We start from the raw sequence: 15853 nt of genomic DNA, 5'->3' as shown, positions 1-15853 counted from the left end.
GCCGCACAGAGTTAGGGTAACAGCTACACTAGGGAAGTACCTGGTGTGTTTTGTAACTTAAGAAGCAAGTCTTGTTGTTTTGCACAGACACCTGCAACAATACACATCAGGGTCCTTTGCTTTCTGGTGTCTTGCTTCTCTGTGCTCCGGATCACAAGGAAATACATTTTAAAACTCAGTTGTGTAAAAGCCATTTCCTCCTGCGCTTACCCTCTGAGGACTGAGGTTAGGGTCCTGGGATTCTGCAGCAGCTGATGATACCTGCCTACAATGCTGTACTTTAGGTACAAGTGAGAAACACAACACCCTGTGGGCCTGAACACTAGTCTTAACAGATCAAAAGCCTTCCTCAGCATGAAATGACGGGGGAAGTCTCACACTTCCACAGTCCCAGCTGGTGTTTCTGCACTGTTGCCTTATCATTGATTTTCTGATTTAAAAAGTCAGAGCATAAAAGGATCCATTTGAATGAGCAGTTCTGTTGTGCACATGTGATACTGACACACACATGAGCAATGCCATCACCTATATGGATCTGGAGTCGTGAAATGGCATGGATTCCTCAGCACTGCATGGAAACCCTTCTTTTCATGTAGCAGAGGCAGAAACAGGGTGGGGGAGTGACTGTTGTCTCACTGGTGGTGGTTCATCCAGTCCTTTCCAGTTCTGTATTAGTTCAGAATCTGATGCACTCTCTTCTCAGTGACAACAGTAAGAGCTGGCATCACCTCTTATTTGGTTTGGGGACCTGAACAAGGCAGAGCCAGTGTCTCTTCTCCATGCATCCGACAAAGTGAGTACTCACCCACGAAAGCTCATGCTCCAATATGTCTGTTAGTCTACAAGGTGCCGCAGGACTCTTTGTCTCTTCTCCATCTTCTTTGAATTGTGTGGGGCAAAGGCCTTAAAACACCTCCCCAGTGCTCGACTCAGGATGGTGAGTGGGAAGGGAGGGGAATTGCTTATGTTTTAGCTACTATCTAGTGCTGTGTGTGTGTGTGTGTGTGTGTGTGTGTGTGTGTGTGTGTGTGTGTGTGTGTGTAAAAACTTCACAGGACAAGGAGCGTCCTGTGAGTCTCCCGTTAGGAATGATTCTGTTCTTGTGCGTAAGGCATCAAAGACAGAGTCAAAGAGGGGGGCTGAAACAATTTGTATTATGAGAGTGCTGAGAGCCATTGAACCAAACTGTAAACCCTGCATATAATGGAAACCACTTCAAGCTACCCTTAGTTCCAGCACCTATGAAGTCAAGTGGCCATTTAGCTTACTTCCAGGGACATCTGGACAGACTAGGATTCTCTGACTTGTTTCTGGCTGGTTTCAGGCCCTGGAACAGCTTGGAGATGACGCTGGTCCGTGTGATGAATGGTCTCATTTGAGTGATGGATGGGAGACAGTTTTCCATACTGATATATGGACCATAATGCCAGGTCTTTTGAGACCAGTGATCGCTAGCCGACGTTGAGCTGTCTGTGTGGAGTCTGAGTAGCTGGGGATGGATGCTGCTGTGCTGTGACTGTGACTGCTGCTTTATGGATAAACCGATTCTAGGGCTGTCAGGTCAGCACCTTTCACTGACAGAAAGAACAGTACTGAATAAGACTGAGGGGGAGTGACTCCCCAGCCTGCGAGGTGCTTGAAGAGTTGGAGACTGTGATTGCATCGGGGGAGCAGGTGTGATTCAGGGGGAGCAGGAAGAGAAGAAAAGCAAATGGAGATTAATCTTATTTTGTTTAATGGTGAAAGGTGTTAATACAGAGGTGGGAAAACTATGACCCATGGGCCACATCCGGTCCACGGGACCGTTCTGCCAGGCCCCTGAGTTCCTGACCCGGAAGGCTAGCCCCCAGCCCCTCCCTTGCTGTTACCCCTCCCCTGCAGCCTCAGCTCACTGCGCCGCTGGCGCAAAGTTCTGGGCGGCGGGGCTGCAAGCTTCTGGGGTAGCGCAGCTGCAGAGCCCGGCCTGACCCGGTGCTCTGTGCTATGCGGTGCAAGGCTGGCTCCAGCTGGGCAGCGCAGCTGCCTGTCCTGGTGCAGCCGCACCACCAGCCACTGGTGCTCCAGGCAGCGTGCTAAGGGGGCATGGAAAGGTGGAGGGGGGTGGTCAGGGGCCGGGGGTGTGGATAGGAGTCGGGGTGGTCAGAGAGTGTGGAACAGGGAGGTTGAATGGAGACAGGAATTCTGGGGACAATCAGGGAGAAAGGGTGATTGGATAGTGCAGGGAGTAGTTAGGGGCAAGGGTTCGGGGGTGGTCAGGGGACAGACAGCAGGGGGTTGGATGGGACAGGGGTCCAGGGGGGTGAGAAGCAGGGGGGGTCAGATGGGGGTGGGGGCTGGGCCACACCTGGCTGTTTGGGGTGGACCTCCATACAATTTCTGAAACCCTATGCAGCCCTCAGGCCAAAACATTTGCCTGCCCCGTGTTAATAGATGCCATTCAGCAGCTGTCTGATCTATAAATTGTTACAGACCTGGTTAAAGCCTAAGCACCCTTCATTCAGGCAACATGGAAGGAGCAATTAAATACTTTTTTATTTTGTGATAACTGAAAAAATAGGAGGCAAGTGTCCAAAGCATTGGGACATGTTGCAGACAGTGTTTTCCCCGGGAATTGAAATTAAGGGGGAGGGGGTCAGGGCCAATGAGAGGTGAGACCATGAGGGTGAAGGTGGGCTGTATGGCACCACAGTAAAAACTGAAAACTGTTTCATGACCATTTTATTAGATTTAATGCATGTTTTGAAATCATCACACAAATTAAAGTTGGCTACTCAAGCCTTCTATGAAGCACATCTACATCCTTCTTGGTTCTGTGTTATAATTTTGCATAACTCTGTTATTAATGAACTTCTTGAATGCAGTGCATTCATCTTTGGTGGCTTCTTGTGTGTCCAGTACTTCCATTCCTTCAACTGATATGCTCATTAATTCATTCACATGATCAGGCAGAAGGCGACTTCTTTCAGAACACAAAATTCTGTTCAAAGATGAAAAAGAACACTCAACTGTAGCTGTTGTGACTAGGAGTAGCAAGAGATGAATTCCTACTTCTTTCTTCCGAGGAAACATAGCATAAAGATCGGATTGAGCCACTAGTGATGATAAAAAAAGAAGTTGAAGTCAAATCTTTATTCAGTCGTTGTATGATATTCCACTCTGTGTTCAAATTCTCTATTCTGTCCTGAGCACATGGCAGCCCCATTGCTGGTAGTGCCTCACTTCACTCAACTGTTAGTGTTTGATAGGACAGGGATCTGTAAAAGCTACCTAGAGGTTGAGTAGAATCTAGAAGTCGCTGCTGTAGATTTTTAAGATTAAAGTCTGTGTACTTTTTCAGTTGTCTTAAATACTTCTTGTCCTCTTCACTTAAGGATTCAATATAAATGCCTTCATTAGTCAACTTCTGGACTGACTCCTTTGCTTCTTCCAGTACTTTTTCAACTGATAGCTCTCTGATTGACCCAAATATAGACAAAGATCTACTACTGTTGTAGCAGATGCCTGGATGGCATTGTTTAATGACCCAAGTGGTTTCAACGGTAGACTTACAAGAGATAGTATGGCAATAGTCTTCTCTGAACATAGTAGCAAAAGTAATCCAGCAGCCTCACTACTTAGATCCATCCCATCTTGGTAGATACTTTCCAAAGTCAGTAATAATGTCTGGAGTAATTTTAAGACAACAGCCAAGGATCACTCATGAGAAAGCCAGAGAGTTTTCCCAGCTTGGACTAATTTGAACTTCAGCCCCAGTGTATCTTCTATATTTTCCAAGATATTCAGTCTTTTTGGACTCTTGCTGAAAAAAGAATATAATGAAGACATTAAATTTATAGCTTTTTAAATGTCTTTTGTAGAGTCTGCGGCTTGTGCTAGCGCTAGTTGGAGTAGATGGCCTCTGCAGTGCGTAAAGGAGGGAGTAGGGGTTACACTTTTCTCTGAGCAAAGCTTGTACTCCACCACGTCTTCCAGAGAAGTTTGCAGCTCCAACAAATGCAGAAGCAACCATCTGTCTGAGGTCCAATTGACAAGCATTTAACTCTTCTAAGAGGTGGGTTGTCACAGATGCAGCCGATATGTCTTCTGTAACTTGAACATCTAGAAATGCATCTACTGGCCTACCTCTGACATCAAGATAACATACACAATGACTTAATACTTTCCCATTTGCATCAGTGCATTCATCAGCCATGCATGCAATTTTTTTGAATGTGGTGAGAGAGGTCTTCACTTTTTCAACTGTTGAGTCTTTCACTGTTACACCACATGCTTCTAGCCGGTCAGTTGAGTTCCTTGCAGAAAGATAATGAGCATCCTGAAGTTGAACACTGGTTCTGAACAAGACCAGCAAATGAACAAGTGACAATGCACTTAACATTGGCCTCCAGTTTGGAGTGTGTGGTATCTCTTGCTTAAATAAAAAGTACGATGCCAAACCCATGTTTGTTCGCATGCCTCTTGAGGTTCCGCCCAGCTCACGGTGATTTCAGCTGAGCTCTCAGTGGGGGAACCTTGCTGCTAGTGCAGACTGGGCTGTCTCTTCCACTTAGACCTGATTATCAGTGATTTCAGCTGCAGTGGTCACTTAACAAAACAAAAGACTCTCTATGGAGCCTAATCAGCTCTGTCTTTAAACAGTGGAGGGGGCAAGTCAAATAGTACTTGTGACTCAGGCAGACCATCAAGCAAAACACCTGTCCCCAGCCTCTCTCTTGATGCCCTCAATCAGCACAGGCTAAGTACAGTTCTACTGCCCTTTACTTATACCATAACAACATTTAATCCCCCCCACACACACACACATTCAAGTGATTTGTAACCCAACCCCAGCCAAAATCTATCACTTGGGCGACACAGCTATGTTTGCTGGATACCTAGGTAGATTAGGTGTGACTGTAAATACAATCTGGTCCTGAAGTCTTTCCCCCCAGCTCACCACTAGCTGTCAGGGAGAGCTCATTTAGACTTTGCTTACAAATCATAATTTGGCCAACATCACTGAAATGAATGCACTGACATCGTCATAAACACAAAAGCTGTATAAGGAAGCTAGTCTATGTTCATACTTTTCAAATCTATTATACTTTTTCAGATACACGTATTTTATCATACACTTTATATGTTTTTAAAGTATGTATTAATGTTTCAATTTCAATTCAAATTTCCAAACAATCACTAAATTGGCAACACTGCATGTAACTAATTCACAAAACTGGAGGGGGTGTTGGGGAAATTCAGGGTGTGTGTGTGGGGAAATCCCTGTTTGCAAAGCTTGAATAGGGCTACGGCCATGTCTACATTACAGGTGCTGCATTAGCACATGTACAGCACTGTAGCGCCATGTGTAGACACTTCCTAAAGTGACAAAGGGGTTTTCCCATTGCTATAGGTAATCCACCTCTGCAAGCAGTAGTAGCTAGGACCTAGCTGTGTCTATATGGAGGGTTAGATCACCATAGCAACAACTCTGGTGTGAATTTTTCATACCCCTGAGCATCATAGCTATGTCAAGCTAACTTTTAACTGTAAGCCAAGCCATGTGGTCTGAGGGATTACCCTAGGACTGGTTGCACATGCAGGGGCTCAGGGATTGATAGGTGAGCCATGTGTGTGTGAGAGAGAGCCAGCAAAGAAAGCAATGTTTCCCATGTTTAATTACCCTCATTGTTAATAGTTTGCACCTTATTTCCAAGCTGAGTTTGCCTATCTTCAACTTCCAGCCATTGGATCATGTTATGTCTTTGCTAGACTGAAGCAAATATTTGTTCCCATTTGGGTACTTAGAGATTGTAATCAAGTCACCCCTGGACCTCTTTGGTAAACTAACTAGATTGAGCTCCTTGAGTTTATCACTATAAAGCAGATTTTCTCATCCTTTAATCATTCTCATGGTTCTTCTCTCCAATTTATCAACTTCCTGTTTGAACTGTGGACATCAGAACTGGACACAATATTCACAGAGCCAAATACAGAGGCAAAATTACCCGGGTTATCCTATTTACCTTTTTAAAATTTTGGCACACCATTAGCTTTCTTCCAGATTTCTGGAACTTCCCCAGTATTCCAAGACTTATTGAAAATCAACATTAAAGGTCCAGTGAACTCCTCAGCCATCTTATTTAAAACTGTGGGATGTAAGTTATCTGGGTCTGCTGATTTACAAAGGGTTAACTTTAGGAGGATGTTAAACAGCAGCTACTGAGTGGAATGGAAGGAGTTCTCATAAGATATGACAACATCATTTCTTCATCCCCCCCCCATACAGAAATATTTAGCGAACACTTCTGCCTTTTCTGCATTATTAGTATAATTCCATCATTTCCATCTAGTAATGGATCAATGCCATTATTAGGATTCTTTTTGTTCCTCATATACTTGGGAAAAAAACTCATGTCCTTAACTCTGCTGGCCATATAATTCTCCTGGCTAGGAAAGTGCTTTATTTCTGTTCAGTGAAACCTGTTTCCAATTGACTTAAGCTAAACCACTCTGCACTGAAATGAGTGCCCACATGGCCTTTGGTACACGTTTAACTATCAGTTTAAATTCACACCTTAAGTGATACAGTGTGACTTCCTTGTGTAAACAAGATATGTAGAAAACATCCCATCTCTAAAGATTTCCATCTTTTTCCTGTCCTGCCTTGATCTACCATGACTCAGGAAAGGACTCCAGATCAGTGCAAGATAACTATTCCTTGGGGGCCAGTAAGTAACAACAGATGACATGCTTCTGTCAAAAGCAGCCTGCCCATGTTTAAGGAAGGAGGTTGTTAAAGGGAAGAAGCTGTCACTCTGCCTGTCACCTCCCCTTGGGATCATACAGCAAACATTGCTATGGGAATAGAAATAAATCTCCACCAAAAGCATGAGCTTATTTGAAAGGTTTGAAGATGTTACCAGCCTCAGTTAGAAGAGCAAAGGGGATTCATCAATTCAGTCAGTAGAGCTCTCATTAGCCATTTCTCCAACACCCAATAGGATGGGGTGTTTCTAAAGCAAACATCCCTTCCCTTGCTAGGGGCAGTCCCCCTCACTCCTATTCCTGCCCAAGAACACAAGGCTTCCTCTCCTGCCAATGCCACAAGAAAATTATTTCAGTGGGGGAGAAACTTCCCATTAGAAGATATCCAGAGTCCTGCCAAGATAAAAGGAGAATGTGTCCAAGTGTAATTAGAGGAGACCATATTAGCAGGGGTGAGGGGGAAGGAGTGGGAAGCCCCTTTATTTAGAAGCTTTGCTGGGAAGAATATTTTTCCTCTCCTCCCCACACTGTAAACTGTTTTTTGTTTGCTCCCCAAAGGCCAAGGAGAAGAAGCTGAAAGTAAAGTAATGATTGCTATAAAATGGTTAGAGAATAGTATTGATTCAGGAGGCTGCATCCCATTAGCTCCAGGTGTAAATTACATACACATCCAGAGATTTTATTTCCTGTAACCCCTTCTCTGCTGCATTGACCTCTGGATTCTTGTGCCTTGATTAATTCCTCCTGTAGCAGCCTCCCCTCAGTACCTTCTAACTCCATGTAGGAGGAGGGCTGTGTCTCTGAGCTGTCTGCACTGCTCTGTGTTTTGACTTCCATATGCTGTCACCATGCTGCTGTCACTATGCCACTGTCCCTCCCGATTTGTCACTGAGCTCCTTCCTATAAATAGCAGGCTGCCCTATTGCTCTTGTTCAGCCCACGTGACTGTGCGTTCCTCTCCTCTGATGAATCGCGCCTGCTATTCCCCACCTGACATGTGACAGCACGACATGCAGCAGTGACATTGACGGATTGACACATGACAGACCTGTTGGCATGACAGCAGCTCAGAGTGGTTGGTGCATGTGCAAGGCTCCCTGCCCACAGCAGCCTGTCTTGAGACTTCCACATGGCAGTTGCCGAGCAGAAGAGTCCTTGTCCTCAGCTTCTCTATGCCCGAATGTGGCAGCAGTGCCAGGAGCACTTCCAAACTGTGCTGATGAAACCAAACCCTCAGCCTGGGGAATTAACAGGGCTCCAGCCTTGAACCTTGACCACCCCTTGTGCTTCCCACAGCAGAGGCAGCGACCCCAGGCCAGAGGGAACCCGGATCTGATTGGAAATTTTCAGCTTCCAGCCATCCCTCATTTTAAACATCAGGGGAGTGGTGGATACTCATCACCCCTAAAAATCCAGCCACGTACATTGAAGTGCCTACAGCTGGGTTTGAAAATGCTGGTAGGTGTTATCTGTGCTGAAGAAGTGAAGGCTACAGCATTTAAACCTCCTGTGGCCCTTCATTCGCAGCCTATGTCCTACCTCTAAGCCTCGGGGCGGAGGAGTCTGGGAGCACTGATAGTCTTGGCAGTGGTATGGGGTGCAACGTACAGCTGGACTGACTGGGTCAGGGGGCAGGACTGAGCTGCTGGTCATGGATAAGAGTCTCTGGGGCTATTCTGATCTCTGCCTGTGCCCTGCCTGCCTTCACCCCCGCAGTTGCACCTGCACCTCTTTCACCTTCCATCCTCTTTCCAAGTCAATCACAGCTGCCCCGTCTGTCTGCAGTTCCTGCTCATGCTGCGAGTTGCAGTGTTGGACCTTCGGAACAGCAGCAGTGAGCAGATGTTTGTAGGGCTCTAGAGAGCACCAAAGTCACAGAGCCTCCAGCACCACCCAGTAATCTAGTGTAATGCAGGGGGCTTGCATCAGTTCTAAGCTCAGACACATCTCCCCTCCCTCTGGACCTCCTGGCTTGGGAGTTCTGTGAAGGCAGAATGCTCTTCTCCTGAGGACGGAGAGCACCTTGCATGCTCCCCAGCTTCCCAGGAAACTAACTTAGCAATGGTGACACACTGTCTCTAATTTTCTTTTGCCAGAAAGATGGATTCATCCCTCATGGAGCCCCGTGGTATGGAGGGGGTACAAAGAATTGTCAGCGGGCTCCCAGTCAAACGTCCCACAAAATGGCAGTGACAAATGATGAGAGAAAACCACACTAGCCTTGCCTGGCTCATGCCCTTCCCTTGAGCTGTATGGCTACTGGTAGGGCCTGGATCATTGCCTGGCACCTGGCTCCATGGAGATGCTTCCTTCCTATTATGAATGCAGGCCTACAAGTGGAGAAAGGGAAGAGAATGACAGATATCGATTTGCTACTGGGAAATCAATTGTGTCCGTGACTTACGCTACAGACCCCAGACAGGTTCGCATCTCAGCTGCATACAAACCAGAGTCTAGTCTAAAGCATCAGTGGGCACTTGGGCTATTTGGACTCCAGTAGCTCAGTGCAAAAATTCCATGAGCACTAGGCAGGGGAGTCACTGGTCCCTCCCTGGTTCATCCCTCCTTCACAGTAACCCCACTGGAAATGGCCAGGGCATTGCGAGTTGATCCTGCAATAGGCAGAATGGGAATCAGCAGTGCAGCTGGAGTCAGACCCAGAGAAGTGCCCCAGCAGGGCATGGATTTCAGGGAGCCTCAGTTGCCCATATATGTAGTTCAAACTGGTGGCAGCTCTTGGACAGACGGCAAGTGAACACTCTACTCAGCAGCTGGCTCAAGACTGCTAATTGCAAACAATTAGAATAGCAACGAAGCTCCCCCCACCCAACAAGTGCAGAATTTTGTCTCCAGCTTGGCTTCCCACATTCCCAAAGAAATTTCTTTTCTCCTTGTGGTGGGAACCTGAAATCCTCAACTGGAACATTTAAGGTGCCCACACACCAGGGTGAAGGGAGAGAGACTGCTAGTTCTAATTCAGTGGAATGGATTCCTGCCTTCCCGTGTGACACCAAGGCAAAGAGCAAAGTTCCAGGGAATGAACATGAAGCAGGAGAGCCAGTTAGAATATTAGGGAGCGAGAGGGAGGCATGTCGGAAGCAAGCCTGGTTTGTATTCATGCTCATTAGGTCTTGTTTTCTGGCCCTGTAGACAGCGTCAGGGCCTCTGCTGACTCTCCCTTTGCTTTGCCTTTCAGCACAGCTACAGAGAGGTGGGCATCCTGCTGCTCTACCTGGCGGTGGGAGTCTCCGTGTTCTCCGGAGTGGCCTACACAGCGGAAAAGGAAGAGGACGTTGGTTTTGACACAATCCCTGCCTGCTGGTGGTGGGGGACAGTCAGCATGACGACTGTGGGCTACGGTGACGTGGTGCCGGTGACTGTGGCTGGCAAGCTGGCAGCTTCAGGGTGCATTCTGGGCGGGATCCTGGTGGTGGCTCTGCCCATCACCATCATCTTCAACAAGTTCTCCCACTTCTACCGCAGGCAGAAGGCCCTCGAGGCTGCTGTGCGGAACAGTGACAAGAAGGAGCCCAAGGACTCTGAGAATTATCCCAGCCAGAACCATGACTCAGAGGCTCTGAGAGAAGCCTTCCCGGAGGGAGGCAGAGAGGATTTCCATGACCTGACCAGACACACCCTTCCTGCTCACTGACCTTACTGAGGCTAGAGTACATGGCTCCTCTCTGGTACCTTCTGTCCTGGAGACGCGTGGCCATGAGGATCTGGTTTGTATGGAACTGTCCCTTCTCTCCTCACCGCCTCTCTCACGGGAAGTGAACAGGAGCACAGACTGCAGATGCTGCTCATGCAGTGAATTGTCCTTCTGCCAGGATGATGAAGCTACCAGAACTAGAACAAGAGTGACTCTGTGGTGCCCAAACTCTCCGGATGTCCATCTGGCCTCCCTTAGCACTCCACACAATGTTGGACTTCATCCTCTGCTGAGCCAGGGCCATTCAGAGCCAAGGGCTCAAAGCAGTATGCCCATCAGATGCCAGCTGTTTGTCATCTTGAGTGGGGCAGCATATAGCAGCTGTATCCATTTGGGCACTTCTTGAATTACCGTATTTACTGTATTAATGGCAATGCTGTCAGTGCCCCCCAAATGACCTATAAGCAGGTGCTGGGAAATCTGGAATTAAATATAATGGACTTAGAAAAGGAAACCAACAGAAGAAACAGGGAGACCTCAGTGTATCCAACTAGCCTCCAGGATCGGCTCCCAAAGTCCTTGGTTAGCTAAGGGCAATCATCCTGCAGCCTAAGGTCTGTCACTGTCCATCATAATGCTAATGCCCAGCCCCTAGTCCCCTTCCCCACCCTCCCCTAGAGAAGAAATGAAATCGAAATTGCAATAGTGTTCACAACAGAGAAAGTTGCCGGGGGTGGTGGTGTGGGGGGTGGAATTCAAGGCCTCACAATGTCTTCTCTGCAGCACTGGAGTGTGATGAGTAAGCCCACCTCAGACCTAGCTGGTTGCCTTGTGGGTGTGCAGCCAGGGCTGATATAAACACTGGGTCTCATCCTCATTACAGCTTCAGTCCTGGGAAGAGCCTAAGCTGGTCATATCCTTTCAGTGAATAAAGAGGAAAAATAAGGGTGATAAAGTTAATGGGGCCTAGATACCATGGTGAGGGGCATACCAGGAAAAGAGAGAGAATTACATAGGATGTCCTGTTTTACTCCTAGTGCATAGCTGAAGCTGGAATCATCCTCGGGTGCCCTTGGAAGGACCCTCATCTCAGCGCATGCATTTGCCTTCATTAGTGACATGCAGTCACAACACTTGCTGTGTTCAGAGTGTCATCCCCCAAGGTGCAATGTTCTGGGGAGAGGCAGAAGGCTGGGTTTGCCCTGGGCTCTCTGGCACCACATGGGAAGTCCTAGGAGAGATCTCAGTAAGTCTGTGAGACGATTCCATGTTTGCCAGCATTCCCCATATGTTCCCAGCCTGGCACTGAGCCACATAGCATACCCTGTGTGAAACAGGCATGGTGTGCATTGGCCAGACAGCCAGCAAACCCACTCCTCACACCAAATCTGCCCCAAGAGATCTGGAGAGAGTGTGTTTGTTGGCAGAGGCTGCCAGTGCTCTGATAGGAAAGCCCAGGAGAGAACAGCTTTGTAAGAGATTTGACAGACGTAGCAAGAAGAGATGATGTCCTTGCTGTATGAAGGATGCCCTAAAGCAGAGTGATAAACCATGGCCTGTACCTGGACACATGCTCCATGATCCTATGGGTTTTTTGCCTTCATTCTCACAGCCTCCTGTCTCTGGCGAAATTGCTGAGTACTGGCCGTTCTGCTGTGTGCAGTGACTGCTGCAGGCTAGTTACATAGTGAAACAAAACTCCAATGCTCTGATCTGCTGGACAAGGTATTCTGCTGCATCTGGGCAGGGCTTGTGAAATCTCCACACTTAGGTTTGGTTCCAAATTCAGCCATCTCTCGCTGACCCTCCCCCCCTCTGCCTCCTTGGATGTGCTCCAGTCCTTTCTAATTCTGTTACCTTCCAAGGCTTTTCAAACATCTTCTTGGCCCCTCCAACACCCACACCCCTGAAACTCCTCAGTCCCATGGTCTTGCTCCGCTCCTCACCCCACACCTGCATATAGAGGCTGGCTAACGTCCATCCCCAGATCTCTGCTGGGATGCATTTTGGGTTCCAGAGTCACATTTTTAGGCACAGCCAAGGCCTTGTTTTGCTCATTCCTATCCCTAACTTTTAGAATCTAAGCTGCCCAGCATGTTCTCGCACCATCACTGTCCCCCTCCTGACCCCTGCTCGCAAGCACAGGTACTTGTCCCTTAATGCATCTGCACCCCCAATTCTTTACAGCAGTTTCTCATTTAGCAGAGCTGAGCTGGATGCTAACTCCAGAACAGTGTGCACATCCAGTGGATGATCTCTCTGACCCCAGATTGAAACAAGAAACAATCAACTACCATGTGTGGCCTCTGATTTACCAGCTCACTAATGAATAGGAAATCGGGGGATGGGGGCAGCTGCAGCCCCAGACAGAATCCACGGGGCTGGGCACATGGCCCCAGCTGCAGCCCCCAGCAGAAGCCACAGGTCTGGGGTTGCAGGGTCCTAGTTCCAGCCAACCCCAGTCGCAGGGCAGGGGCGCACAGTCCCGCCTCCACCTCCTGAAGCTGTAGAAGTCACAGAGGCATGGTAAAGTCATGGAACCCATGACTGCTGTGACCTCCATGACAAAACTGTAGCCTTACTCCTCACTGATCCTTGCCCTGACAGCCAGGAGAAAACAGGAACAAACACAGACAGAAGCAATTAAAAACACTCAGGGACACACACACATTGATCCTTGGTGTAACTCTATTGACTTCAGCAGAGTCACCAGGGAGGGATTTGGCCTGTTGACCCATGTAAGAGATTTTCCATTCACTCCAACCAACTATAAGGCAGAAGAAATTACTCATAAAACATCTTAAACAGAATTTCAAAAAAAGGATCAATAAGAGATGCAGCTCTGACGCGTATAATTTAGGTCAAGGCACAGAAAATGCAGCTTGCCAATGGACCAAATGAGAAACCAGCCAGTTACAAACTGGTAAGGGACATTCCTTGCATAAACCAAACAAGCCCACTATTAGCTCTCAGAAATAAATGAAAAATCAGAGCTGTGTGCAGGAGCTCATTTTAATCCGATCCCTTGGGAATTCTCTGTGCATTTGAAACACTCAAGACTTTGGTTTGTTTTAAGTGTAATGCCCCAGCCAGGATTTATGCACTTGCTTACCTCTGCAGGCTGTGAGTCATCTGTCTAGTTCCCTGGGATAATTCACAGTGCATGTAGTGAAGCATGGGCAGGACTGGGAGCCTCAGTGTTTGAGTTTGACTAGTCAGGTGCCTGCTGCATAGGGGAAAATCAGGAGCAGAAATGATATGCTCATGTCAACTGATGGTGTATCAGTGCTAACTGCCTGTGATGGGGTGTTCACCCCACATCAGCCCTGAGGGGTTAAAATGGCACAGATAGGTCCAATTAACCCTGCAGGCCACATCTGGTGGAGAGTTGGGCTTGATTGAAAATGACTAATGGCTGGGATGACTAAGGTATACAGCTAGGATGTTTGTGGTAGAAGAGGGCTGTAGTGTGGAAGGTGGTAGTTAAACTGTGGGTTAAACAGAACACCTAGAGAGAGAAGCCTCAGGATCCTGGCCCTGAGGGTAGGGTTTACCCAGAACCATGGAGAAGAAAGCCTGGGGGGTGATGTAGTAGGAAGGAGCAGCAAGGTGAAGGATTGTGCAGACCTTAGCTGCAGATTATAGGGTCCCTGGACTAGAACCCAGAGTAGCAGGTGGGCCTGGGTTCCCCTACCAGCTGCTGGGAAGTGGCACAGGATTGTGGGGGATACCACCTTGCCAGCTGGTCCAGAGGGACTCTATTACTCTCAAAGAGGAGGACTCTAGTGACCTTCTTGGAGAGCTGAGTCACAAAGTGGGAGTAACCTGAGTCCAGAGGCAGAGTCCATGGGGTGAGCAGCCGAAGGAGGGGGCATCAGACTGATTGAGAGCTAATCCCCAGATGAGACTCAAGGAGGCATCACTGTGGTGAGTGCATCCCCATGATACTGACATAGCTGGGTTCTCTACAGATCTGCCTTGTTTCCTGTGTGGCTTTTGGGTTTCTAGGTCATGTTTCTTGGTAACATCATCAAAGGGGAAAAAATAACCAATTTGTCTTTCTAAAAATAAAAGCACTCCCCCTCAAGCCACGTTTGAGTCTGTGGTGCTGGTCATGGGGTCAGACGCTGAGCTGCCTGTTCTGCTCTTCATTAGCATCAGCAGGCTGGGCTTCCTGCTGGGAGCGGCTGGGAGAACAGCCACTCAGACTGAGGGGCCACCCAGAGCGATGGAGGGTCTGAGACAGCCAGGCTGGCCCAGGGGTCTCTGCAAATGCAGTGCTAATCTCTGTCCCTGTTTGGGGCCTGACCCAGAGCCCACTGCAGTTGAAGGGAGTCTCTCCATTGGCTTCAGTGGGCTCCAGAGCAGGCCCCCCTGGGTAACTGTAATGAATTTAGTGGTGCTCCCCGCAGTGAAGAGCCTTACACCCAGCGGTTGGGGATTAGTTTAGTCACAAGGGTGAGTGGTGCTCCTGTGAAATTGTGCTAAAGGAACTCAGCAGAGTTCAGGGCTGGGGGCCAGCAGGGTGGGAATGCTCCACTGCCCCTGCCCAGTGGCCCTAAGGGCAGGAATAGGAGAGACCAAATGGGGCTCTTCTGGGCTCCGCGAGAAAGGGTGTGGGGTCCATTTGGACTGTATGGGTCACAGCTGCTTGGAAGCTGTCCCCTTGGAGGCAGTACATGGCAAAGGCACCCAGGCTGACATGAAGCAGTTGGTCGGTGAGGGAAAGGCTGCTGCATGGGTGATGGTGGTGACAGGGATGATGTGGCCCTTTGTGGGTTGCTGGAAAGCCAAGCAATAGGCCAAGCCTTCCTTGTGAAGCTAAAGTGAGCTGGGCTGGGCCTGGCCTGGCCTGGCCTTTGCTGTGCTGGACTAGACAGTGTGCTGTCTGGGATCTGGGCAGATCAGTGTTCTGTGCACCATGCACTGCAGAGGCCTCTGCCATAGATCCTCAGCTTTAACCCAGCCCCACTGCCTTGCTTTCTGGAGGCTTCTAAAGTAAATCTAGCCAGAAAAGTCCAAGTGGGAACAGACCCTCTGCAGCTGTAATCCCTCAGAAACCAGAGGTGGCAGGTATCCCAGCACTGTCCCTTCCTGTCTTTGAAAGCAATCCCTTCTGTCCCATTCAACATGGGGCTGGAGCCAGAAGAGAAGTGCATGTACCACACATTTCGCTATTAGGGTCTTCAACATCAAGAGCAGACAATACAATTATGTGAGTGCCTCTCCCTGCACCGGTCACCCCTCCTCCCACGAGACAGGCACCACCTGTCCCAAACCAAGCCATTAACAAACAGGACTGGCAGCTCTGGAAAGGCACCTGCCTTTCTTGTTCATGGCCAGGGTAAAGGTTCATTCTTTCTTTGTAGAAGCCATGCCCCCTTTGTAACATTTAGGGATCTCTAACTGTGGCAAGGAGCTAACTTGGTTCAATTTGCTTTATAAATGTTAGCAAAG

The 15853-nt window shown here is 48.3% G+C and overlaps 1 protein-coding gene across 1 annotated transcript in view; it reads left to right on the top strand.

Annotated features, from left to right (window-relative positions):
- KCNS1 (potassium voltage-gated channel modifier subfamily S member 1) overlaps positions 1 to 11514 on the top strand; it is a 34406-nt gene extending 22892 nt beyond the window's left edge. The window contains exon 3 of the mRNA XM_030533657.1: positions 9941 to 11514. Coding sequence (XP_030389517.1) covers positions 9941 to 10396 — 456 coding nt within the window. The 3' untranslated portion in view covers positions 10397 to 11514. The remainder of the gene's footprint in view (positions 1 to 9940) is intronic.
- The last annotated feature ends 4339 nt before the right edge of the window (positions 11515 to 15853 follow it).

This window comes from Gopherus evgoodei, chromosome 14 (genome assembly GCF_007399415.2).
Source record: "Gopherus evgoodei ecotype Sinaloan lineage chromosome 14, rGopEvg1_v1.p, whole genome shotgun sequence".
Lineage (NCBI taxonomy): Eukaryota > Metazoa > Chordata > Testudines > Testudinidae > Gopherus > Gopherus evgoodei.
This window is presented reverse-complemented; position numbering and strand designations above follow the sequence as displayed.